This window comes from Garra rufa, chromosome 2, assembly GCF_049309525.1.
Source record: "Garra rufa chromosome 2, GarRuf1.0, whole genome shotgun sequence".
NCBI lineage: Eukaryota > Metazoa > Chordata > Actinopteri > Cypriniformes > Cyprinidae > Garra > Garra rufa.
Genome location: NC_133362.1, coordinates 15,177,334 through 15,202,617, shown reverse-complemented (window position 1 = coordinate 15,202,617; position 25,284 = coordinate 15,177,334). Strand labels below are relative to the sequence as shown.

General features: G+C 40.2%; 1 protein-coding gene across 1 annotated transcript in view; it reads right to left on the bottom strand.

Moving 5' to 3' along the window:
• Positions 1-25,284, bottom strand: part of syne2b (spectrin repeat containing, nuclear envelope 2b) — a 120,046-nt gene that overhangs the window by 75,639 nt on the left and 19,123 nt on the right. The window contains exons 23-57 of the mRNA XM_073834594.1: positions 22,649-25,201; positions 22,238-22,372; positions 21,105-21,257; positions 20,596-20,789; positions 20,415-20,511; positions 20,239-20,321; positions 20,033-20,156; positions 19,789-19,934; positions 19,377-19,527; positions 17,446-18,041; positions 16,096-16,233; positions 15,722-15,872; positions 14,742-14,900; positions 14,487-14,654; positions 14,280-14,381; positions 13,501-13,704; positions 13,214-13,421; positions 13,003-13,115; positions 12,565-12,770; positions 12,381-12,488; positions 10,207-10,486; positions 9,737-10,066; positions 9,307-9,636; positions 8,658-8,987; positions 8,236-8,580; positions 7,974-8,152; positions 7,395-7,710; positions 7,115-7,279; positions 6,679-7,026; positions 6,440-6,576; positions 6,137-6,275; positions 5,833-6,006; positions 5,696-5,753; positions 5,236-5,605; positions 429-5,073 (exon numbers count right to left, since the gene is read on the bottom strand). Of these exons, the coding sequence (XP_073690695.1) occupies positions 429-5,073; positions 5,236-5,605; positions 5,696-5,753; positions 5,833-6,006; positions 6,137-6,275; positions 6,440-6,576; positions 6,679-7,026; positions 7,115-7,279; positions 7,395-7,710; positions 7,974-8,152; positions 8,236-8,580; positions 8,658-8,987; positions 9,307-9,636; positions 9,737-10,066; positions 10,207-10,486; positions 12,381-12,488; positions 12,565-12,770; positions 13,003-13,115; positions 13,214-13,421; positions 13,501-13,704; positions 14,280-14,381; positions 14,487-14,654; positions 14,742-14,900; positions 15,722-15,872; positions 16,096-16,233; positions 17,446-18,041; positions 19,377-19,527; positions 19,789-19,934; positions 20,033-20,156; positions 20,239-20,321; positions 20,415-20,511; positions 20,596-20,789; positions 21,105-21,257; positions 22,238-22,372; positions 22,649-25,201 (13,935 nt within the window). The remainder of the gene's footprint in view (positions 1-428; positions 5,074-5,235; positions 5,606-5,695; positions 5,754-5,832; positions 6,007-6,136; positions 6,276-6,439; positions 6,577-6,678; positions 7,027-7,114; positions 7,280-7,394; positions 7,711-7,973; positions 8,153-8,235; positions 8,581-8,657; positions 8,988-9,306; positions 9,637-9,736; positions 10,067-10,206; positions 10,487-12,380; positions 12,489-12,564; positions 12,771-13,002; positions 13,116-13,213; positions 13,422-13,500; positions 13,705-14,279; positions 14,382-14,486; positions 14,655-14,741; positions 14,901-15,721; positions 15,873-16,095; positions 16,234-17,445; positions 18,042-19,376; positions 19,528-19,788; positions 19,935-20,032; positions 20,157-20,238; positions 20,322-20,414; positions 20,512-20,595; positions 20,790-21,104; positions 21,258-22,237; positions 22,373-22,648; positions 25,202-25,284) is intronic.

Here is a 25,284-nt window from a genome sequence, read left to right as displayed (position 1 = left end):
GTGCATGACAATGTTAATTAGTATGAAAGTATGAAGTATGAAAGAAGTCTTTATTAACTTATAGAGGGCAGTAATGACTGTATGCATGGATCTGAATCTATTCTGTTTTTTTTTTCTCTGTGGAAAGGTAGTCAGAACCACAGAAACATATAAAGATACAAACAGGAGGGTTAAATTAGGAGCCACAGGTGTTAATGGAAACCTTGTTAGAAGATTGCGTTTTCCATCAGAGTGACAATTGGACTGTTGCAAAAAAAAGTAGGTTAATTTCAGCCTGCAAACCAAATATTGAGATAGATTAAGGACACTTCATTTTGGCTCTAAAAGCACACACTCTCAATTGAATATCTCCATTAGAGTCCAGCATGCAGATACCACACCATCATACCTCATGCAGGTTTTTTCTTTTTGGTGCACATTCCAATTACCTGCATCTCACTGATGCTTTCTGTTTGACTGATTACACTTATGGGTTCTGGGACCAAGGTATCAGAGTCTTGCCTCTCTTCTTGCTGCTTCTGACCAACCAATGTCTTTGTGTCACACTCCTTTTTATCTTCCCATTTAGTTATTGCTTCAACATCAGTTTCCACTTCCAGTCTTGCACTCACAGAATCCTTTTCATTTCTTGAACTTTCTTTGTTGCTGGTTGTTGGAGTTGGTATGATCTGTGGCTCTTCTGGCATCAATGGAACTCTGTCTGAATCTATTTGATCTTTCTTTCGCCTGTTTGGTGGAGCTGGTAGGACTTCCTCAGGTTGACTTTTAGGAGCCAAGGTATCAGAGTCCTGCCCCTCCTTTTGCGGCTCCTGACCCACCAATGACTTTGTGTCACACTCCTGTTTATCTTCCTGTTTAGTTATTGCTTTAACATCAATTTCCACCTCCAGTCTTGCACTCACAGAAACCTTTTCATTCTCTGAACTTTCTTTGTCGCTGGTTGTTGGAGTTGGTATGCCTTGTGGTTCTTCTGGCATTGATGGAACTCTGTCAGCTTCTATTTGATCTTTCTTTTGCTTGGTTGGTGGAGTTGGTAGGACTTCCTCAGGTTGATTTTTAAGAGCTAAGATATCAGAGTCCTGCCCCTCCTTTTGCTCCTCCTGACCAACCAAAGACTTTGTGTCACACTCCTCTTTATCTTCTTGTTTGGTTTCTGTCTCAAAATCGGTTTCTACTTCCAGTCTTGCATCCACAGAAACATTTTTATTCCGTGAACTTTCCTTGTCACTGGTTGTTGGAGTTGGTATGACCTGTGGCGCTTCTGGAATTAATGTAACTCTGTCGGCTTCTATTTGAGCTTTCTTTCGTCTGGTTGGAGGAGTTGGTTGAACTTCCTCAGGTTGACTTTTAGGTGCCAAGGCATCAGAGTCCTGCACCTCCTCTTGCTGCTCCTGACCAACCAATACCTTTGTGTAACTCTCTTCTTTGTCTTCCTGTTTAGTTATTGCTTCAACGTCAGTTTCCACTTCCAGTCTTGGACCCACAGTAACATTTTCATTCTCTGAACTTTCTTTGTCACTGGTTGTTGGAGACAGTATAATCTGTGGCTTGTCTGGCATTAATGGAACTCTGTCAGCTTCTATTAGATCTTTCTTTTGCCTGGTTGGTGGAGTTGGTAGGACTTCCTCAGGTTGACTTTTAGGAGCCAAGGTGTTAGAGTCCCGCCCCTCCTTTGGTTGCTCCTGACTAACCAATGACTTTGTGTCACACTCCTCTTTATCTTCTGATTTAGTTATTGCCTCAACATCAGATTCCACTTCAATTTCAGAAACCTTTTCATTCCCTAAACTTTCTTTGTCGCTAGTTGTTGGAGTCATTATGATCTGTGGCTCTTCTGGCATTAATGGTACTCTTTCAGCTTCTACTTGATCTTTCTTTCGCCTGGTTGGTGCAGTTGGTAGGACTTCCTCAGGTTGACTTTTAGGTGCCAAGGTACCAGAGTCCTGGCCCTCCTTTTGCTGCTCCTGACTAACCAATGTCTTTGTGTCACACTCCTCTTTATCTTCTAATTTAGTTATTGCCTCAACATCAGATTCCACTTCAATGTCAGAAACCTTTTCATTCCCTAAACTTTTTTTGTCGCTAGTTGTTGGAGTCGTTATGATTTGTGGCTCTTCTGGCATTAATGGTACTCTATCAGCTTCTACTTGATCTTTCTTTTGCCTGGTTGGTGGAGTTGGTAGGACTTCCTCAGGTTGACTTTTAGTACCTAAGATATCAGAGTCCTGCCCTTCCTTTTGCTGCTTCTGACCAATCAATGACTTTTTGTCACACTCTTCTTTATCTTCCTGTTTAGTTATTGCCTCAACATCAGTTTCCACTTCCAGTCTTTCACACACAGAAACCTTTTCATTCTCTGAACTTTCTTTGTTGCTAGTTGTTAAAGTTTGTATGACCCGTGGCTCTTCTGGCATTAATGGAACTCTTTCAGCTTCTACTTGATCTTTCTTTCGCCTGGTTGGTGAAGTTGGTAGGACTTCCTCAGGTTGATTTATAGGGGTGGTTGAAACCATCTCAGTTTCTGCTCGGCTGTCTTTTCGCCTGAGAGGTGGAGTTGGTTTATGTATGCTTATATCTTCTTTCAGGTTAGAAGCACCTGAGGTGATTTCCTCAACTTTGCTATCTTTCCTTTTTGTTGGAGGTGGGGGTTTCACAAAGATTTCTTTCTCTTCTTGGTTTTTGCAAATTGCCACATCACTTTCTACCTGACTAATTTTGCGTCTGACAGGTGGAGTTGGTTTAATAGTGTCCTCTACAATGTCTTTATGTTCACCTGTTTGCCGATTATCAATTTTTCCTAACTCAGCACTGTAAGATAATGCGTCACCCTCTGGCTTATCCTTGCATCTCCTTGATGGCGGAGTTGGTTGAGGGTCCAGATCAATGGATAATCTTTTATCTTCATCTTTCTCTTTACGTCGTCTGCCTGGTGGTGTGGGTAGGGTCTCTAGATTGAGGGATAAAGTACTATCTTCTTTTTCTTTACGTCGTCTTGCTGGTGGAGTGGGTTGGGTGTCCAGATTGAGCGATAATCTTCTATCTTCTTTTTCTATACGTCGTCTTGCTGGTGGCGTGGGTAAGGTCTCCAGATTGAGCGATAAACTACTACCTTCTTTTTCTTTACGTCGTCTTACTGGTGGTGTGGGTAGGATCTCCAGATTGAGCGATAAACTACTATCTTCTTTTTCTTTACGTCGTCTTGCTGGTGGTGTAGGTTGGAACTCTAAATCAAGTGAAAACCGTTCACTTCCCATTTTCTCTCTACGTCTTCTGCTTGGTGGGGTGGGAAAAACTTCTCCCTCTACTTGTGATTCAATATTTAAAGAAAACCTATCATCTTTACGTCGTCTGGTGGGAGGTGTTGGTGTCACATCCAACTTAGTTTCACCCTCATTTCGTCTTCTGACTGGTGGCGTTGGTTTAAGCTCAGCTTCTATCGATTGCCCTTTATCAACAGATGTTTGTTTTGTCACTTCAACCTCAGTGATATGCATTGTGTCCCCAGGTTTCTCCTCTGATGTTGCTGACACGTTTACCTTGTTTGATTGGACATCAGTTTTAGCCTCAGTTTGTTGCCTGACTGGTGGTGTCAGTATAGGTTCCTCTTCTAAGGATTGTGCTTCTGATGGAGTCATCTTTATCCCATGTTCAACAATGACACTGATGGCCTTGACACCTTCAGGATTCTTCTCTGATGTTGTTGAGAGATTTACCTTGTTTGATTGAACATCTGTCTTATTTTCGTTTCTTCGCCTGACTGGTGGTGTTGGTTTAGTTTCAGCTTCTATGGAATGTGCTTTTTCATCTGATGGGGTCTTATTTGTCTCTTCTTCTACAATGACATCTGTGTTGTCTCCAACTTTATGTTTTTCCTCTGGTGTCTGTGAGACATTAATTCTTTCAGGTTGTACTTCAGTGTCCCAGTCATTTTGGAGCTCGACTGGAGGTGTCAGTTCAGATTCAATTTCTTTGGATTGTGGTTTACCACCTGATTGGGTCTTTGTCTCTTCTCCCAAAATGATGTCAATGGCTTCTGCAACTTCACATTTCTCCTCATGCACATGCAGTTTACATGTTTGTAGCTCAGTTTCCACCGCCTTTTGTTGCTCGATTGGAGGTTTAAATTTAGTATCAGTTTCTATTAATTGTGTTTCATCACCTGATGGGGTCTTCTTTGTCTCTTCTTCCCTTGTTGGTAGGTTTAGGTTTGCTTCAACTGGTTCAGATTGTTCTGATGCTTCTAAAGGTCTGCTTGTGCTGGCTTCAGGTTCCCTGAAAAGAGTACCTTGAGGAGCAGGAGGTCTCTGCATTTCCACCCCCTCAGGGAGATCTAGAATAATAAATCGTCGTTGGATTTCATGCGGGCCATTATTTGTAGTCCAGTTGCTTTCTCTGTCAGCAACTGCAGCATTTAGTCCATTGTTCCAAGAAAATGTTCCAATACCTCTGGAAGCTGCATCTTCACTACCTTGTGTTTCAGCAGGTGGACCTGCTGTTGTTTGCACTTGTACATTAAAGTCTACTTCGATGAGCTTTTCTGGTTCTATTGCTGAACTCATTTCTAAAACATTCACCATACTTGGCTCATTAAGAGAAGAGAGAACGCTAATTGGTTCTATGGCTACTTCAGAAATTTCAACTCGTGGAAGGGCCAGTGTTTCATGATCTTGTTTGCCCAGTGTCCTCTCAGTGGCTGCCTTCACTGTTGCACCATCTATGGCTGTGTGGGAGTGTGTGTCTACATTCTCTATGTGCACTGTATCCAAATCTACAATGAGCGCAGTAACGTTTTTGGTTTGTGCTTCACCCTCTCCACAAGGTTTCTCTTGAGAATGTGAAATATATAGGTCCTCTTTCTTTTTATCTGGCTCTGCAGTCACCGCTTTATTGTTCTCATCCTCCACTCTATCAGCAATAGAGTCTGAATTTACAAATACAACAGACAACTGGCTTTCTTGCCCTTCAGTGCTCTGGAATTCCACGTCCGTGCATTGCACTGTGGTTTCCAAGTTGTGCACAGCTGCAGATAAGGAAATGGTAATATTTTCATCATTATCAGATTTTGTTTCTTTGTTGCTAGGTGTTGGAGTTGGTATGATCTGTGGCTCTTCTGTCATTAAAGGAACTCTATCAGCTTCTACTTGATCTTTCTTATGCCTGGTTGGTGGAGTTGGTAGGACTTCCTCATGTTGACTTTTAGGAGTGACTGAAACCATCTCAGTTTCTGCCTCCTCTGATTCGGAAACGAAATTCTCACTTTCAGTTTCACTTGCACCATGGCTGCTTGTAGAAACAGCAGATTCATATACTCTTGCTACTGGTTCAGTTAGCATCTCTGTGGTTAATAGTACAGTGGTTTTGACATCAGTCTGTTCTGTATCAGTCTCTAATGTTGGCGGTGATTTTCTTGAAATGTGAATTTCTGTTTCAGTTGTAGTTTTCGAGATTACACATAGAGGGATCTCACTGTCAAGGTTTTCAGATGGCTGTACTTTAGCCTGTTGAGTGTCATCGGTCATTTCAAAGCTCTCCATGATAAGCGATGAAGGAGGAACAAATTCCAACTGTTCAGACTCATTTGTTGATGGTGTCACAGCAGAAACCTACAAATGGTATTAATCATATATACATAGTACTGCACATAATGAACAAATACAACAAAAGCCTAGAAATATGTTTGTATGCAAATATGTATGTTTGTGAAATTGTACCTGAATTCTTTGAGCTTCCTGCTTCACCTTCTCCTCCAGATTCTAAAACACAGACCCATCTGTTGAAGCCACTAAACATTTCATGTGATCTATGTCATCATCCCACAGAAGTGACACTCACCTTAAGGTCCTCTTTAAGGTCATTCATCTGAGTGTCTGCTTCGTTTAGTGCTTTCGTTCCATCTCTTTCGAGTTTGCCAGCCAAGTCAGGACCCAGACATTCCCTCAGTAGTTCTTTATGTGACAGAGCCACCTGCAGGCTTTTACACAGTCCCACGCCTTCTTCAATCACAGCCTAAGGAGTAAAAATGTTCCATGTTTAAATGGTAACACCAACCTTACTCGTTCAAATGAACCAGCACAGCGCAGGTGCAGTGTTTTGTTGTGTACTCACATAATGTATGCAAATTAAGACACAAACACACCTGCATAGATGTGGCAGAGCTGCAGGGAGGATTTGCATATGTCTGGTTCCATGACTGTATGTTTTGTAAGGCCTGTCTCACACAGTGCACAGTGCTGTCTGCAGAGTCATTCTGCTTTTCTGATAGTTTCGACCGCAGACTGAGGAAAAAAAAAGACGATTCTTCATAATGCAGTTTTGAGAAATAAGTATTACACTGTAATATAATACATTTGGCAACCATGCTACCAATTTTACAATTAAAAAACAGGATATAAATTTAAACACACGTTTGAACAGCTAATTTAATTGATGTATTATGTACCTGCAATATTGCTGTGTAACTGAGTCCACTATGGAAATGACATCACTAGGGTGCTCCTCATTTGGTGGGACCATTCGGAGGGCCTGGCCAAGGTCACGAACTTTGCCCTCTAAAGACTCAAGGTCTTTCTCACATGTCTATAAGAACATAAAAACAGTCAGGTTTTAATTTACTGACTCTCTCTACAATTTCAGAACAAACCAACTGAACGTAGATTAATTAACATTCTTGCACAATACCTTGAAGCCATGCCAGTTCTCCTGCAGCTGGCTGATATTCTGGCTACCCACTAGAAATCCTAAAGTGTGGTCCTGAGCACGTAGCTCATCTAGGAGGCTCTCTGCTTGCTCCCTGAGAATCTGTGCCCTGCCTGCAATCCTGAGGTCAATGTCGCTCAATCTTGCCTCACACACAGATAACCGTTCCCTCATCTCTTTCTCCGAAAATACGCAGAGGTCATGAAGATGGCTGACCTCTAAAGTCAGGGCATCGCAACCTCCTGGAGTGCAAAGATGCAACAGGGAATCTTTAACGGCATCCAGTTCTTTCATTTCTCTCTTCTCCCTGTCTATGGTCTGAAGAAGAGCCTACAAAATTATAAGTAAAAAAAATATATTAAAGCTGCCAATCGCTTAAAAATTTTGATACAGTATAAAACAAAGAATTCAAACAGACCTTAAGAGTGTTAATAGAGCTTTGTAACCCATGACGTTCAGTGGGCAGAGCACCGAAACCTTTGACTTGCTCTCTAAGCCAATCCTGTGCTACAGTGTGCTGCTCAACTAACTGAGCACAGACTCGCTCTCTGCGGATTTCCTCTTCAAGATTTACGCGAAACTCCTAAACAAGCACACAAAAAAAAATTAAAAATGTCATACATGAAAATCTAGTTTCTATTAACTATTAGTCACAATTAGTCAGAAATATTTTGCACAGCACACCTTTACAGCCTTACCGTTAGATCTTTGATTAACTCAGGTATGCACTCCTCTGTGGTGGCCCAGGATGGATCAATCCAGCTGGAATCATGGGTTAGCTGGCTCATCTCCCTCCCGAGCGCTCGAACAGCAGACAGGGATGGAGTCAGGGCTCTAGTGCGGTCTAGAAGACTCTTGGCTTGCTCCAATGAGTGCCTTCGATCCCCTAAACCAGGCCAGGGGAAATGCCGTGGCAATGCAGCTGTTTGCTGTTTCACCTGCTCCAGACGAGACTGAAGCTGTTCCTTCTGACACTGACAAGACTCCAGACGCTCCACCACACTTTTCAGAAGACTGCAGAATGAGAAATAATATGATATAATATTATTGATAATATTTTATATAAACTGAGTATATAAAATGAAAAATGTATATGTTCAAATTATTTTAACGCATAAAAAATTGCATTTAATTATGGGCCCTGATCTATAAAGCCATGTCTATTAATTTACATCAATTCAACATCCACAATTTTTGTAAATATGATTATTTGCCATTATTTAAAGAACATAGCAGTGCTGGGTGCAATTACTATTTGCATAACTGTTATATCAAACCTTTGCAGTTCCTGTGCTTTCTGCAGTGTTGTCTTCCACTCTTCCTCTATATTGTTAATTTTCTTAATGAAAGAATGTCTAGCATCTTCATCAAGATCTTCACGGGTAAAAAGATGGTCTACTGTCCTTTTCAGGGCTGCAATGTTAGAGTTGCCCTCGGAGTGAAGACTTAGAATTGCCTGAAAGACAGAGAGCTTGTTTTTGACAGCCAAATTTTTGTAAACTTAAACTACGGACATTTTCTTCATATTCTACTTCTTACTTGTGCTTTGCGTAGTCTCTCCTCGATCTGCTCCTGTGTACCATAAGTGCTTTTCCCAAGTGAGTCCAGGCCATCCTTCTGGTTCCTCACCCAGGTCCGGGTGCTCTCCTCCTGGGTATAGACATTCTGAAGTTCCCTTGCAAGAGAATCCTGGAGCTCAGCCTGGTTCTTCAATTCGTGAGCACTTGTCAGGACCTTCTTCCATTCTTCATCAATGGATCTCAGGTTCAGCTGGATTTCCTGTTTTCGTTTCTCCTCCAGGCTTTCTCGAGAGCATAAACCCTCTGCTTTTCTCCTCAGGTTGGCTATCTTGTAATCCCCCTCTGATTCAGAGTTCAGGATGTCCTAGAGTAAACAAACCATGTCAGCGAGTAAGTCAGACTGATGATCTTTAAATAGGTTGAATATCACTTGTCTCTTACCCGAGCTCCATTTATACTTTCTTGTAACTGAGTCTCTTCACAGAGCAATTCGATCTTCAGATGCTGCTCTTTGAGCCAAGATTGAATGCACTCCTCCTCTTCTTGAAGATCCTGAAGGTCCTTAAAAAGAGAATCCTCAAGTTCTGATTGGTTCTTCAGTTCCTGAGCCTGCTTCAAAACTCCTATCCACTCTTGCTGTATATTTTGTAACGTATGTTGGATTGTCTGATGTTTGTCCTCCTTTAGATCCTCACAGGAATACAGGTTATCTCCCTTCATCTTTAGGTCAGAAAGTTTATAGTCCCCCTCAGATCTATGAGCTAGTAGTGCCTAATAACAAAACAAAAAACAATATATTCATCATTTAGAACATACTTTTTTATCATGCTTTCATGCAAGCAATCAAAGCTTTTTTACAGGTAAGAACTGTAGTAAGACCTGTCCTATCACTTCATGTTTAAAATTTGTGCAGCCTTACACTTTGAATGCCTAAGATGTGTTGGCTACAATTTTTAGTCATCTGATATAATCCAATGTATGCCCTTAAATTTTGTGAGTGAACCTGAGCAGTTTCCCCATTTTCAATATTACTCACTGTCCCTAGCCTCTCACGTACACCATTTAAAGGTTCAATGTTTCTCTCTATTACCTCAACTCCATTAAGCCTCTCTTGAATGGAAGATGTCACAAGAAGGGAATCCAGTGTCTCTCTGAGACTTCTAATCCAGGATCGAGTGTCCTCTCCCTGATCACAGAAAGTCTGTAACTCTCTGCAGAGAGACTCCTCGAGCTTGACCTGGTTCTTGAGCTCCTGGGCAAGTTGTAGCACTTTCCTCCACTCCTCCTCTACTGCTCTCTGGGTTTGGTCAATGTGGCTCCTCCTCTCATTCTCAAGCTCTTTATAAGAACATAAACGTTGCCCTTGTCTCTGTAAACTGGACAATCTGGAATCCGCTTCATCACCAAGGTCTATGACAGCCTAGAGGATATACAGGCAATACTCTCAACACAGTATGTGCACTGCTAACAATTTAAGAGCTATGAAAAGATTTCTGCAAAGTGTTTTCCTCTGTATTTACCTGCACTTTGTTAAGTTTTTCATGTGGCTGAAGGTCCTTCCTCAAAGAGTGGAGCATTTCCAGTTGTTCTTGTACCCAGGATTGTATGCTCTCTTCCTGGGCCTTTAGATCTTCTAGTTCCCTATAGAGATTGTCTTGGACTTCTGCCTGATGTTTTAGCTGTTGAGCCATATCCAAAACCCTTTTCCACTCATCTTCAATGCTTCCAAGGGTGCAAATGAGCTCCTGTCTTCTGGTGTCCTCCAAAATCTCATAAGCACATAAAGCATTGCCCTCTTCTTTCAAAGCCACAAGTTTAGCAACACCCTCAGGACTTAGATTAAGAACAGCCTTAAAACACAGAAAAAAAAAACAATTTTATTCTAAATACACAGAGGAAATTTATCATTCCTTTCAACTTAAGATGTTTGATTATTTCTCCCCCCAAAATACAGCAACAAAATCCAAACAATGAAGGTTAGGGGGCCCACCTGAGCATTAGTGTGTTTTTCTTGCATTGGTATGTCTGTCCCCAAGTACTCAAGGCCTTGCTTTAAACTTCTGATCCAGGCTCTGATCTGTTCTGCATTGGTTTGGAATGTTTCAATTTGATCATCAAGGGTCTTGTGGACTTGCGCCTGATTGTCCAAAAGAATCCCCAGACTGTGGTATCGGTCTATCAGGGTCTCGCTGTCTCTAAGGAGAGGGTCTCCCCTCAGGCCACGCATCCTCACAGCAGATAACAGGTTATTGAATGCCTCCACACAACCGCTGTGAATTAGGGGTAAAAGTAAGAGTCATGTAGGTTTAATATAAAATAAAAAAAGACTGCACAATTAATCAAAATAAAATTGAAGTTGCGATATGATTATGGTTTGTGCAATTATCAAATTGCAAAAACATGAACTCCATCTCTGCATATGCTTCAAGTTTGGGAATGCAACATCTATTAAGATCACTTTATTTTCATACTTAGACAATTTCAAATATTTTGTGGACAGGAGGTTTAAGCATTTTACCAGATTTGTTCTTTTTGAAAACCCAAAAACCTGTGGTCAATTAAGAACAGAAACTTAACGATAATTAGATGATTTTTTTTGCTGAGTATGCTATTGTGCTGGTACTGGTTTAGTACTGCCATGGACAGCTGTCTCCCAGCGGTTTTGATCTTCATTTTCTGTGCTGTGGTTCATTTGGAGCAGTAACAAAAATGAACTTTTCCAATAAGTTTAAATTGATTTTTAACTTCTATAGGCATGGCCTTTATAAGATGCATTTACACAGGCTGTTCAATGCAGTACATGAATGCATTTAACCTGCAGTTACAAATGCATAAATAATGTTTTAAAAAAAAATGTTGAATACTGCATGAGTGAGTCATTCATTCAACCGATTTGTTCAAATGGCTGATTGAAACACTGCTTTGTGTTGCTCAACTGTTTGTCTAAAATTAGTCACTTCATATGAACTTGTTTATTGAGCTATTCATTAAATCAATATCACATTTGAAATCATGCTGATATTTGCAGAAAAACATCAACCTTTGTGTGATATTAACTGATGATTGATATAAATATAAATGAAATATATAAGTCATACAGGGACATTTTTGCACCCTTATCTTGAACTTTGGGGGAATTCTAAATGCATTTTAATAGACTAAATCATGCAGAGAAAGTATGAACTATAAATGTGACCTACATCTCAGTAAATGCATGCATTTTCTGGGTGTGTTTTTGTTTTTTGCAATATAGTCAATGTCAATCGCATATCGTTAAAACAACAATTACGATATTTATATATATATTAGTGGTGGGCCGTTATCGGCGTTAACGTGCTGCGTTAACGTGAGACTCTTATCGGGCGATAAAAAAAATATCGCCGTTAATCTATTCTCAAAGTTGGGTTGGGAGCTGGATCTAAACTATGTAAGCTATGATGACTTTCACTTTGATATTTTAGCGCGGATGACGTATACCTATACGAATTGCAATGTAGGGGGCGAGAACGAGTCTTCAACTTCTGTGAAATTACCACATCAAATGAGACGTGCAAACATGAAGTTATGAAGCCGCTTCAGGGCAGGTGCGTGCATTGTTAGACCCTTTTTACTGGGGCACGTGTCCCAATGAAAATCTGCTGTGCCCCAGTAAAATCTCAAATTTGAGTTATAATTTACTTTGATAATCCCGAAATAAAGACATTAAACTATATGCAACAACTGAATTGACGCTTCTAAAAGCAACGCAGTTTAATCTAAGCACGGAGAAATCCATGCCCGTGCGCGTCTGTGTATTTACCGGCAACGCGAACGCGCACGTCGTGCAGCCTTTTGCGCAGAAGTACTTGGTTACACAAGTTTGTATAGGTAATTATGTTGTAAATGCAATTGTCAAGCAGTTTGTGATGCATTTTGGAAACAGGAGATGAGCGCCTGATCTAATGCGCCACCTGGCCCGTTCTCGAAGACTTACTTTTAGTCATTATTTGGGTAGCACACATATTCTGAAAATGCCTTCAGCAGAATTCAAATTAGCCATTTTAATCTAGATTAATCTAGATTAATTCCAAGATTTAATCTAGATTAATCTAGATTAAAAAAATTCATCTATGCCCACCCCTAATATATATACAATATATATTGCACACCCCTAGTGAGTGGTACCTTTCTTTTAGAAAATCCTCTTGGATTTGCCTTAGTTTTTTTCTCTGTTCTGGCACTTTCTCTCTCTGCTGCAGCCAGTCCTTCAAATGGTTATGTTCCTCTTGCAAACTAAAGACATAAAGACATGAATGATTTGAAACAACAGTAACAACCAATAGCTATAATGAGAACATCTTCCAAGTACTTGTTGAGGTTATGGAGAATGTCATCTAGCTGTTTATGGCGTCCCTGGCAGTGAGCCCTGAGGGTGGCCAGTTCTCCTTCCTGTTCCTGATGCCACGTGAAGAGCAAAGCTTGAGCCTCAGCAGGAAGTTTTGCCTGTCCACCTTGCTCAAACCTCTCCTTCAACTGACCCAGACGTTGTTCTCCTTCTTTAGAGGTCAGAAAACTCTGAAGAGAAAAAAACTATTCAGCATTGCTGAACTAAATTTGAACCCTTTCTGTCATTTTACAATCATGGTTCTGACTAAGGCTGCTAACACCTGATGACTCTAGCCACTGGATTGCTGTCCATGCAATCAGTGTATTGTAAAGCAAGTCTCTTTGTTTGAAAAGTATTTTCAAAATGTCCTAACCACAATAGAAACCATAATCATAGGATTGGGACGTCATTGTTACTCACTGTCAGTCTCTGCATGGACGTTTCAACATCCTGCTTCCTCTCAGGGTTCTCGAAGCATTCATTCACAGAGAGCTGCTCATCTTGTAACCATTCCTCAAATGACTGAAACTTTTCTGCAGAGAACCAGTGGGACAAAACTCAAATCATGTTTTTCCACTTTTATATTGTTTAATTGTAGCAATGACACAATGCAGAATGCAGTTTCTCAAACCTTTAACAGTCTGAAGGAAGCTTTTCTCTCCTTGTTCCTTCTTCTGACGAATCAGCTCCTGTGTTTCCTCAATGCTGTCTTTGAGACACTTACTATGATTGGTCAGCTCTTCTAAGGCCTGTGGTCCAGTAATGCTGGACATCAGATTGACTTCCTTCAGCAAAGATTCAACCTGCTCCTCCTGGTCCAAAAGCTGCTCAAACAGGTCCTACAAACAGAAAATATACTTGGTTATATACCAAAACAGTGTGTTTGTGTATGTCTGCTTGTCAGTCTGTTAATCATACCTGTAATTGTGCTTCCAGCTCTGCGCGATTCTCTGAACTGATCATATCTACTGAGGAGCGTATATTCTTCACAGATAATTGATAGGTGTCAAACTTTTCTATGAGGTGAGCTTTAACTGTGAGGAGCTCCTGGAACACTTCAGTGCAGTCGGAAAAGAGTTCCTTCACCTGCTCCATTTTCTTCCTCAGGTTTGTTTCTATTACCTAAAGAAGACAGTGGGTGTGTGTGTGTGTGTGTGTGTGTGTGTGTGTGCATTTAAAGTTCAGATTAATTAGCAATTAGGAAAGTCTAATCATTTGTGACCCTGGACCACAAAACCAGTCTTAAGTCGCTGGGGTATATTTGTAGTAATAGCCAAAAATACGTAGTATGGGTCAAAATTATTGATTTTTCTTTTATGCCAAAAATCATTAGGAAATTAAGTAAAGATCATGTTCCATGAAGATTTTTTGTAAAATTCCTACTGCAAACATATCAAAATGTAATTTTTGATTAGTAATATGCATTGTTAAGAGCTCAATTTGGACAACTTTAAAGGTGATTTTCTCAGAATTTTGATTTTTTTTGCACCCTCAGATTCCAGATTTTCAAATAGTTGTATCTCGGCCAAATATCGTCCTATCCTAACAAACCATACATCAATAGAAAGCTTATTTATTTTTAGCTTTTCATATGTATATGTATATGTATACATCTCAGTTTTGTAAAATTTAACCTTATGACTGGTTTTGTGGTCCACATTTAATAAACAGAAAGAGTAAGATGAACGTTCGTTCACCTGTAACTCAAGAGGAGATTCTTTGCTCTGCAGCAGTTCCTGGATCTCCTCTAACTTTCTGTGGAAGTGTTCAAGGTTGTCCTCCTGGCACTGAATCTCATTCTAGCAAACACACAAAAGACACCATGGAATCAAAATGACAATTTAGTGCATTTTAGTCCATGCCTTTGAACATTTTGATTTCTTTTAAGGCAGAAGAAAACACACCTTCATGCTGTCAACCTCTGTCTCACTGCTGAAAGGGTGAGACTCTGAGAAGATAATGAGTTTAGTAGAAGTCCAGCTTTCCACTTCTCCACCCAGAACCAGCTGTTTCTCCCACAACTCCAGACCAACACGCAGGTTATCCATGTAACTGTCTGTCTTCTCTGACACCTGCGAGAGGTACACACAGATTTACAGAGAAACTAAAATGATGTAAATGTGATGCATGCGAATAGATGTTTTTTTTTATATTCTCACATCCAGCCATGTGTCCACCAATGCATCTGCCTCTGCCTCAAATGGAGTTTCTGAGCAATCAGGAATTTTCTTCAGCTGGGACTGCAACTGTCTGCACACAGATCTGAACTCCTCCATCTTGGGTCCGAGGCTATTAAGATCCTCCTTTATGCCAACCACCTACAATATACAGACAGAAACATTATTAGAAACAGAAATAGAAACAGTGTGGTTTCAGTGTTGTTTACACTTATTTTAAGTGCCCTTGTTAGTGTGTTAGTGTGATTACACATTTAAGAACTGAGTAGTAATAGTTAACTACATGTACTTACTATATGGTTAGGGTTAGGATTAGGGTTTGGCTTAGGGTTACTTGCATGTAATTAGGCATAATTAATTGTTATTATAATAGTAAGTACATGCAACAAGGGTAACAATGACAATCTTAAAATAAAGTGTTACCTTTTAATAGAAAAAAAATGTATAGAAAAAATGACTGTGCTTTATTAATCATAACTCTGCAAATAAATGTACTGCAGGCCATGAAGCATTTAGCCAAATAATAAAATTAAAATTAATTAAAATTAATAGAACACTGGCACTGATTTGCCAGAACAAAATGGAAAGAGAAGCCTCTTTGAGACTAACAGAAGTGAAGCCCTTTCTGTACATGCAGATGAAGCAAACTGTGATAAGTGCTGATACAAAATTAAATTACAGGATGAACTTAAAAAATAAGACTGCTTCATACTGAGCTCTACTGTACATCTGCATTTGAATTGTAAAATCTGCGTAATTATGGGGTTATTTTTGTGTCTTTATTATTCAAACAAACATACTGTGCTGGAGAGTAAAACTAATTATTTTGTAATTAAAAAATAAAAGTTATTTTCAGTAATGACTGACCCCTGGTGGTGCAAATCCAGTATAAAATTACTTTTGGTAAATTACAATAGGCTATAACATTGGCATGTATTGTGATTAGTCTGAGGTTTACATACTTTCTCAAGGAGTCGCTGTAGGTTGTCTTTGCCCATGTATGATGCCTGCTCATTGATTGTTTGCTCCGCCCTCTGGAGAGTGTTGCCCAGGTAACTGCGACAGTTCTGAAATTTCTTCAGCAGTTCCATAAGAACAGTGCACTGCTCTTGTCTGTCAAATACACACACATAAACAGAGTAACGCTCTGGGTTTCTGTCAATCACACTTCTGACCAAATAGTTTCTGGTCCCCATTGACTGAAGCCAGTCGGGTTAATACAGGTTTGAAACAACTTGAGGGTGAGTAAATGAGGACAGATTTCAGGAAAACCCTTTAAGGAAGAAAAATATGTGAAATAAATTAAGGTAACTCTCAACTTAGGTCTAGAACCCACCTGTCAGACACAGCTCTTTCAGTCTCTTCCCAAAGGGAGTTCAGCTCTTCATTTGCTGGATCAGACAAAGCCTTGATGCTTTGGTATTCAGCACGAAGACAGTTCAGTTGCGATTCCAGATCGGACAGCGCTCGCATCCTAAACATAGATGCAACTACAGTGTTAAAAGAGTAACATAGAACACACAGAGATACAGTTGAGGTCAAAAGTTTACATCCCCCTTTCAGAATCTGCAAAATGAATCTGTTTTCCCCTTTCAGAATCTGTGTTGTTACCTGAATGATCCACAGCCATGTTTTTTGTTTAGTGTTGTCCCTTGTTTGTCCTGAACAGTTAAACTGCCCGCTGTTCTTCAGAAAAATCCTTTAGGTCCCTCAATTTTTTTTAGTTTTCCAGCATTTTTATATATTTGAACCCTTTCTAACAATGACTGTGTGATTATGAGAACCATCTTTTCACACTGAAGACAACTGAGGGACTCATATGCACCTATTACAGAAATTTCAAACACTCACTGATGCTCCAAAAGGAAAAAACACCTGCGTTAAGAGTCGGGGGTGAAAACTTTGAATTTAAAGGTCAGAGTAAAAACTTATTTTGCCTTCTGGGAAACATGTAACTATCTTCTGTAGCAGTACTAAATGGAAAAATACGATATTTAGGCATAAATGCACTGTTTTTCCTTCTGGAGTGTCAGTGAGTGTTTGAACCTTCTGTAAAAGATGCATATTAGTCCCTGAAGGATTTTTCTGAAGAACAGCAGGCAGTTCAGGAAAACAAGGGACTCATGAACAACTATCACTAAAAAAAAACACAGCTTTGGATCATTTAGGTAACATCACAGTATTAAGAATCAAGAGGATGTAAACTTTTGAACGGGGTCATTTTTTATAAATTCAACTATTATTTTCTCTTGTGGATATGTAAACATCTTTTATGTGAAAAACCTTATTCAGGTCAGTACTAAATAAACAATAACATGCATTTTGTATGATCCCTCTTATTTTGGTAAAATAATTACCATTTTGCAAATTCTGAAAGAGGGATGTAAACTTTTGACCTCAACTGTAACATGCTATTTGTATGATAAATGTATGGTACTTTTAGTCCTTTTTGGAGCAGTGCTAGTTACTTTAAGTCAACTTTGGTTGCATAGAAAAAATCATCTTGAATATTCTATGGCTGTCATTTGGGTGGATTATGCCTTTAAGCGTCTCTGAGATGCGTCTCTGAGATGAACACAAATAACACAAATATACACCCTTTTTAAACGTTTAGGCTATATACACATGCAGACTTACTCTTCGGCTTCATTTGGCATTATGAGATTTAGGAAAGAAACATCCATACCGGTGTTGGACAGCTGGCATGGTGGGATCCTTAAGACCCTGTTTTTCTGCTGCTGCCAGCACCTTCCTCAACTCAGCCTGCATAGTCTTCTTCCTCAGGCCAAAGCTCTGGTTCTGCTGTTCTTTCTGGAGCTCATTCTGTCGGATCATCAGCCGATCGTCTGCTTCTTCCACTCTGAGGACCAGTACCCCCACCATGTCTAAACAGGAAACAGGGCTCCCATCCTGTGTCACTTCGAGCTGTGCTCCACCTAAGAGCTGGTCCAGCTGAGGAGCCTTATCCTTGAGGCTGCTGACTCCCTTTCTGATTAGTGCCAGCTTGGACCTGCTGTCCTGCAGCACAACAGCATCATTGCTGGGGGCGCTTTGCACAGAAGAGACATCGAGCTCCACGGTGCGAAGGGACATGAGGAAGCGGTCAAGGGCACGGGCAGCGGCGTCGCTCTTGCGCACCTGTTGCCTGAGACGGTCCAGGCTGGATCTGTGATTCAGAACCACCTGGGTCAAAGGTGATCGGTCACGCAGATCTAAATGACTGGGCTCAGAGTCAAACCGAGACAGACGATCCATCTCTGTCTGGATACTTTCATCTAAGTCCTGAAAATAAGAGGTATGATGTAAATATTTAGATTAAAAAATGAGTTAAAAATGGACAAAAGTTTAACATGCAGTGAAATTATGTCTAAATCCTTTAGATGACTCACAGATTAAATTATTTTATTGTATATTATATTTAAATAGTAACTGCACCAAGCACTGATAGATTATTGTAATTAATTGCAAATAATCATATTTATATAGACTGCCATTCAAATGTTTTGGAATCAGTATGATTTTTACTGTTTTTTAAATAAGTCTTTTCTGCTCATTAATGCTGCATTTATTTGATGAAAAATACAGAAAAAATGTAATATTGTGAAATCGTATTGCAATTTACAGAAAACAATGGTTTTCTATTTTGATATACTTTAAAATAGAATTTATTCCTGGATTTTCTGCATCATTACTCCAGTCTTCAGTGTCACATGATCTTTCAGAAATCATTCTAATATGCTGATTTATTATCGATGTTGGAAAGTGTGGTATTTTTTTGAAACCTGTGATACTTTTTTCAGGATTTTTTTTCATTTTGATGAATAAAACGTTAAAAAGACTTATATTGTTAGAAAAAAATATTTTGAATAAATGCTGTTTTTAATCTTTCTATTCATCAAAGAATCCTGAAAAAGTATCACTGTTTCCAAAAAAATATTAAGCAGCACAACTGTTTCCAACACGGATAATAAATGAGCATATTAGAAAGATTTCTGAAGGATTGTGAAGACTGGAGTAATGGCTGATAAAAATTCAGCTTTACATCACAGAAATAAATCATATTTTAAAGTATATTATAATAGAAAACTATTATTTTAAATTGCAGCAATATTTCATAATATTACTTTTTATTGTATTTTTGATCAAATAAATGGAACTTTGATGAACATAAGAGCCTTCTTTAAAAAAAACATTAAAAATCTTACTGATCCAAACTTTAGTACAGTGTATATGCTTAAAAATAAAAAACATTATAAAATTCTGACAGTTGAATTAAACCATGTAATTAAATAGACATGGCCTTATATGTATTTTTATTTATAGATTATATGCATTCATATTTTTAATTTTTTTAAATAAATAATTATACAGAATGTGTTGAATTGATAGCCTTAACAGTTTGAAAACGTATTAAAATGTTGTACTATTATACAAAATAGTAAATATTATTATTAATAATATTAAAATATTAAAAACAATAACTTTATATTATTATATATTTTATTATGTGCGGCAAAATTAACAACATTAACAAATAAAATGGCATTTGAGTACATAACAATAGAATAAGCAAATATAATTATGAATAATGTAAAAAATATTAAAAACACCTCTCACCTTCACATCTCTCAAAATGGCAGGGTTAGCTAGTGTATATCCCTTAATGTCTTTGGGGTCTTTGATGAAATTGTCCAGTCTTTCAGAGATCTCAGAGATCTTCAGCTTAATAGAGTCCATGAGCTCAAGTGCTGCTCCCAGTGAATCCACCCTGACAGAATGCATAGACTTATTTAACAAACAACACAAGACTTACACACACACATTCACAGTCTAGCTACAGGATATTTTCTCAGGAGCCCTTTCATTTGAGCAGATCATATGATTCTTTCGGTGGCACAGGGTGAAAGTGAACAAAAGTAGTAGTAATTTCAGCTTGGTAGATTTAAACACACATTAAAGCTCATACTGCTTAAAAATCAGTGTAATGTCATGTCTGACATGGTCATATGGCAGAAATGCAAACACATACCTGCCCTGTAACTGTGACCTCTGCTCTCTCCACCTGACAGTGAGCTCCATACGGTCCTGCTCAACAGCTCGTTCATTGTACTGAACACACTGCATACACAGCACTTCATACTCCTTCCACAAAGACTCTGTCTCATCCCATAGAGACTTAAACACAGACAAAAAAGATTGTGTATAGTAAATGTCATTTGAAAATGCATAATAATATCAAATGGCCAACTTTAAATCAAAACACTGAGCGTTACCTTTAATTCTCTCAGTCGTTTCTGAAGGTCTGTGGGAGTGACCGATTCTGAGGTACGATCTCCAATCATGCATTGCTCATTTCTGTTTAGCTGAGCCTGTAATGCAAATCTGGAGCTGCGGTACCTGAGGAGTCCAAAAAAAAAAGGACGTAAACCATAAGATTCTGAAACAAAATCACATGGCTATTCAGTTTTTATATTCATACCTGTCCTCTTCTGTACTCGTTTGTTTCACTATCTCTCTCTTCTCCACAGTTCTCGGTCGCTGGGGGCTAACCGGTGTAACAGCCTAAAACAAAATGCACAAAGATTTTTAGATAAAATAACACAACATTTAAAAAAAAAAAAACACATGTTCTGTAAAATAATCATATAGTTGTACCTCTGAAACAATAACCTCTTTGGGCTTCTCAGTTGGGGGTGGTGGGACTGTTGGTGCTTTCTGAGTGGGTGGCTCTTTTATTTGCTCTGTCTGCAAACTATTAGGCATTAAAAAAATACATTTTTGTTAAATGATTTTATCAGACAAAAATAACTGATATGAGAGAGGCTCTTTCTGTTACCTAGTGTCTGGAGAAGGTGTATCTGTGTCTCCACTGAACTGCCGCTGGATGGCAGCAAGCCGTTTCTCACATTCTCTGAGTTGGGCTTGTGCGAGTCTGTGCGCGTCCTCAGGGCTCAGAGTATCACACAACTCCTTCAGAGCTTCTAGCTGTAGACCTGCCTCTGCCAAACTTCCCTCTGCAGACAAACAAGCCTGCAGGAAGAGAGAGAGGAAAAACTAAACCTACAGATATGTAATCACTTTACATTGTTGTTTTATTTTGCAGAATTTTTAATTTTCATTTGCAACATTCAAAATAAAAATAAAGTTGTGCCGTGCCAAGCGAGTGAGTAGTGGTGATGTAGTTAAGAGGAAAGACAAAAACAAAATAATTTAGGGATTAATTGACCCCAAAAGCAATTCAAAAAACAAAGTAGGAGATAAAACGTAGCTAAGAGAAATTAATCCCCACACCCATTTTTCTATATAACTGTTCATGCTCTGCAGTCAGAGTAGTTGTAACTTTACCTCTTCTTTTGATTCTGATATTGATTCAGGCTTAATGTTGAGTTTTTCCTTCTTAAAGTGTTTCTCACATGTCTCAACCACACGGTTAAAATGCAGGCAGGTTAACTCAAATCTGAGTTGCTTCAAAAATTCTGACATTTGCACTCGAACATCCTAAAAATGTTAACAAAATAAAACACACAACAGCAGGCACACAACCTTAGTGCAACTTCACATACAATCAGTTTAATACAGTGTAGAGCATTTCAGTTAGTATCTAAAATAAAACTGGTTAATAACATTAAAGTCACACTGCAGCCATAAGTGACTTTCGCACCGGAGGAACCTTTTCATAGTTCCTGTTCAAGTTCCTACTTTTTGGCGTGTTCGAACCGCAGTTCGTATTTTTTGGGGGGGAACTAAATTAGCTCCTACTTCAGAGTAGGGTCTAAAACAGTTCTGTAGGAACTGCCAGTAATGTACCCTGTTAAAAAAATCATGTCTGCTGGTTTAAGCTGGTCCTTAGCTGGTTTAAGCTGGTAATGTGCTGGTCATGAACTGGTTTAAGCTGGTCCTGAGCAGGAGCTAGTTGCTTAGGACCAGCTTAGGACCGGCACATGACCAGCTAAGGATCAGCTTAGACCAGCAGCCATGCTTCAAAACATACCTAACCAGCATATGCTGTTTTTTCAACAGGGTAAGTATACACTGATTGGCCAAATGCATACGAAACACCAGCTGCCCAGCATTTTTAGAAAGCAGAGTAAAAATATTTACTCCACAAACATGGAAAAATATAATGGCATTTAGCTACCTGTTGTCTGGAGAGTTGTTCTTTTCTCAGTTTCGATATATATGTAACACTGCAAGTTGTCATAGGAGATTTAGTCAAATTTTCGTGTTCTTTTAATCGCGCAAATTGTGCGTTGACATTCCATATCCGTCATCACGAAACCCAGGACACGACAAAATGTTTCAATGCCGCTTCAGAGTTCCTGCTGCCAGTGCGAATGCAACCAGGAAAACGGCCTAAGGGGGAAATCGGTTCTTTAGGAACCACTACGCTGAGTACCTCCTAGAACTGAGTTTTTAGAAATTTTGTGGTGCAAAAGCGCCTGTAGAAAAAACAAGCACTAATATTACTATACAGATACCTTCCACTGTGTTCTAACAGATTGTGTGAAAAACTCCATGTCTCTAAGTTCAGATGGGGTGCAGAAAGCTTCCATCCCTTCGGCAGCCCTTAAGAACTCTTCAAGAAGTTCAGGGTCCAGAGTCCGAAGCGTCTCCTAAAAAAAAAAAAAAAAAAAAAACCTTAACCAACATCTCTTATAAAAGATACAAATAGCTTTTGTAGAGAGGGTCCTCACTGCAGAACACAAGATCCAGGGGGCGAGGTTGGATCCAGATCCAACTCTTCCCATCTTACATATCCCTAAAACTACCAATCTCCACCCCATGGATGTGGTTGTAACCTCGGCCCCTGGATCTCATGTAACTTCGTGAGGGGCTACTGCTTTTTTAAGAAAAGTAAGCAAACTAACATATGTCTAAAATGGACATACCTCCTTAACTGATGCCTGTTCGTCGGTCATTCGCTTGTCCTTGAATACATTGATAGCTTCTAGAATGTGCTCCTGAAGACAGTGCTTGGCTTCCTCAAATCTATTTCTAACCAAGGCCTGTGCCTTTATATAAGCCTCAGTGTAGGCCTTAGGGGGAGCCTGGGCAAGTGCCGGCTGCTTAACCCGAGGAGTTGACTGTTGTTGGGGTGGTTCCTGTACTGTTAACTGAGGCTTAGCCAGTTCTTGGGACTGAAGCTCTGCCTGGGGAGCTTGGCTTTGGGTAAGAGTTTCAGATGGGGCCTCTGTCCTGGATGAACTCCACTTTTGCTGACTTTGCAGAGACTGTTGTGGACTCTGAGGTCTTATAGGAGCTTGAGCAGGTGGTTGATTCCATTGAGCTACTGGCTGGGGAGCACCATGGAACATAGTCTGGGAAGAGACTTGAAACTGATGTTCTGGCCGGACTGGGCCCCACTGTTGTTGAGGGCTTGGTGGCCTTGGTAGGGCTTGATATTGGGGCTGAAGATGTGGTCCCCTGGGCCCTTGGGTTTCAGCCCTGGGGTATACTGGACTGACTCTCTCTGGACTGACAGGCCTCCATTGTTGAGAGGGAACCATATGCTGAGCTGGACTTTGGGGTCTTAACTGTGATTGACTCCAAGGTGATTCAGGTCTAGTGGAGGGCCACTGCTGAGGCTGTGATTGCGGCTGGATTTTAGGGTAAACTGGCATTTGAGGTTGAGGTTGGACTGCCTGACCTAAAACTTGGACAGTGGGGTAGGATTGGGTCACTATCCCTGGTCTTATTGGTGACCACTGCTGAGGTTGAGCTGGAGGGATACTTTGAAGTTGGGGATGAGTTTGTAAATAGGCCAGAGGCTGCATTTGGGCAGCAACAGAAATTGGTCCTCTTGGGTATGTTTGGGTAACCTCTCCTGGTTGACACCACTGGGGTTGCCCTTGAGGTTGAATCATATGTGGCACACTTCCCTGTGCTTTGACTTGAGTTTGGGTTTGAGATTGAACAGGCATCTGGGGTCGAGGCATAGAGATGATTCGGGGTTGTATGGGGGATGCACCTCTGGGTTGAGGGGAAATTACAGTCGGATTGCGCACTGTGGGTTGCTGGGACTGAGCGTGCACTACAGCATGTGGTGACTGTTGTCTCTGCATCATTATTTGTGGTTGAACTGGAGATGTTGGGTATTGTTGGACTGGTCTGGTAATGCCTTGGGGCATTGTTTGGGCCACTGGAAATCTTTGTGATTGTGGCACTGCAGGAGGCTGAGCGATAGTCTGTTGTGGCTGCCATTGGGCCATAACCTGTGGTTGCATGGGTGTCATAGATTGAGACTGTGTCTGTTTCTGGATTATTATTTGAGGTTGCTCTGGTGTCACTATCTGTTGCGGTTGCTTTAGTTGCCTAATGGATGCAACAGCTTGTGGTTGTTGTGAAGTTGTTTGAGCTTGGGTTGATAAAGAGGCCTGAGGTTGGGTTATTACTTGTTGATGAATCTGAACAGCCACTGGCTGTTGCGGTTGTTTTTGACTCACTGGTTGTGCTGGAACTGCTAGTACAGTCTGAGGTAGTTTTTGTTTTACTACAAGAGGTTTCTCTTGTGCAACAGGCTGAGCTGGCTTCAGCTGTTTCTCATCACTCTCAACAATGCTTTTTGTCTGTGCTGTGCCTTGAGAAGATCCCTGAGCCTCGGATGAGCTAACAGCCACTATATGCTGTGGTGGTGCTTGAGAATTTAACTGAAATTTGTCCTCAGGTTCTGACTGAGATTGTGGCACCAACTGTGGCACTGGTTTTTGGGTAACATTTTCCAGTTGACTCTTCTGCTGAAGCCAAGGTCTGTTCTGCAGATGTGCTTGGGATTTCCTTACTTTCCTCTGCTGCTTTGGAGCTTGCTGTGTTTGGGTTTCTAGTTGGCCCTGAGGCTGTGACTGAACTGGTACTTGCTGTTTTGCAAGCTGAGTTTTCTCTTGTTGCTGGATGTGTACATGTGACTGTGTTGCTAATTGTTGTTCATTACGTACTTGTGATTCTGCTTGTTGCAGGTTCTGTGAGGGTTGGCTTTGTGTCTGTTGTTGTGTCACAGGTTGTGGTAAAGATGCTTGGCTTTCTACATGATGCTCTATGTTGATTTTTGTTTGAGCATGGATGACTTTCTCTGACTTAACTTCAACAGACTGAGAGTCTTTCACTTCCACAGAGGGATGCATTTGTGGTTGTGGACTACTTTTCTCCTCTTCATATTCTTGAACAACAATCATCGGCACAGGCAGACTACAAGACTGGGCCTTGTGGTCTACAGCTTGAGAAGATACCTCTGAGGGTATCTGAGAACGTTTTGGGACTTTGGCCCTGACTGCAGGCTGAGGTTCTGGTTGGCCAGGGGCTCCTGATGGAGAGACAGGCTGGAAAGATGGTTTTGGGGACTCTTCCTCTGTCTCCTGATATTGGACAAAGACCTTGGAAGGGGGTTGGTCTCTAACAGGGCTTCTGTCTCTGCAAGCCCCTAAAGAGCTGAGCATTCCTACGGCTTCCTGTTGATATTTAGCAGAATTTCAAGGTTAGTCATTCCTAGGCATTATAAGAAAATAACAGAAAACATAGTTTATGGCATAAC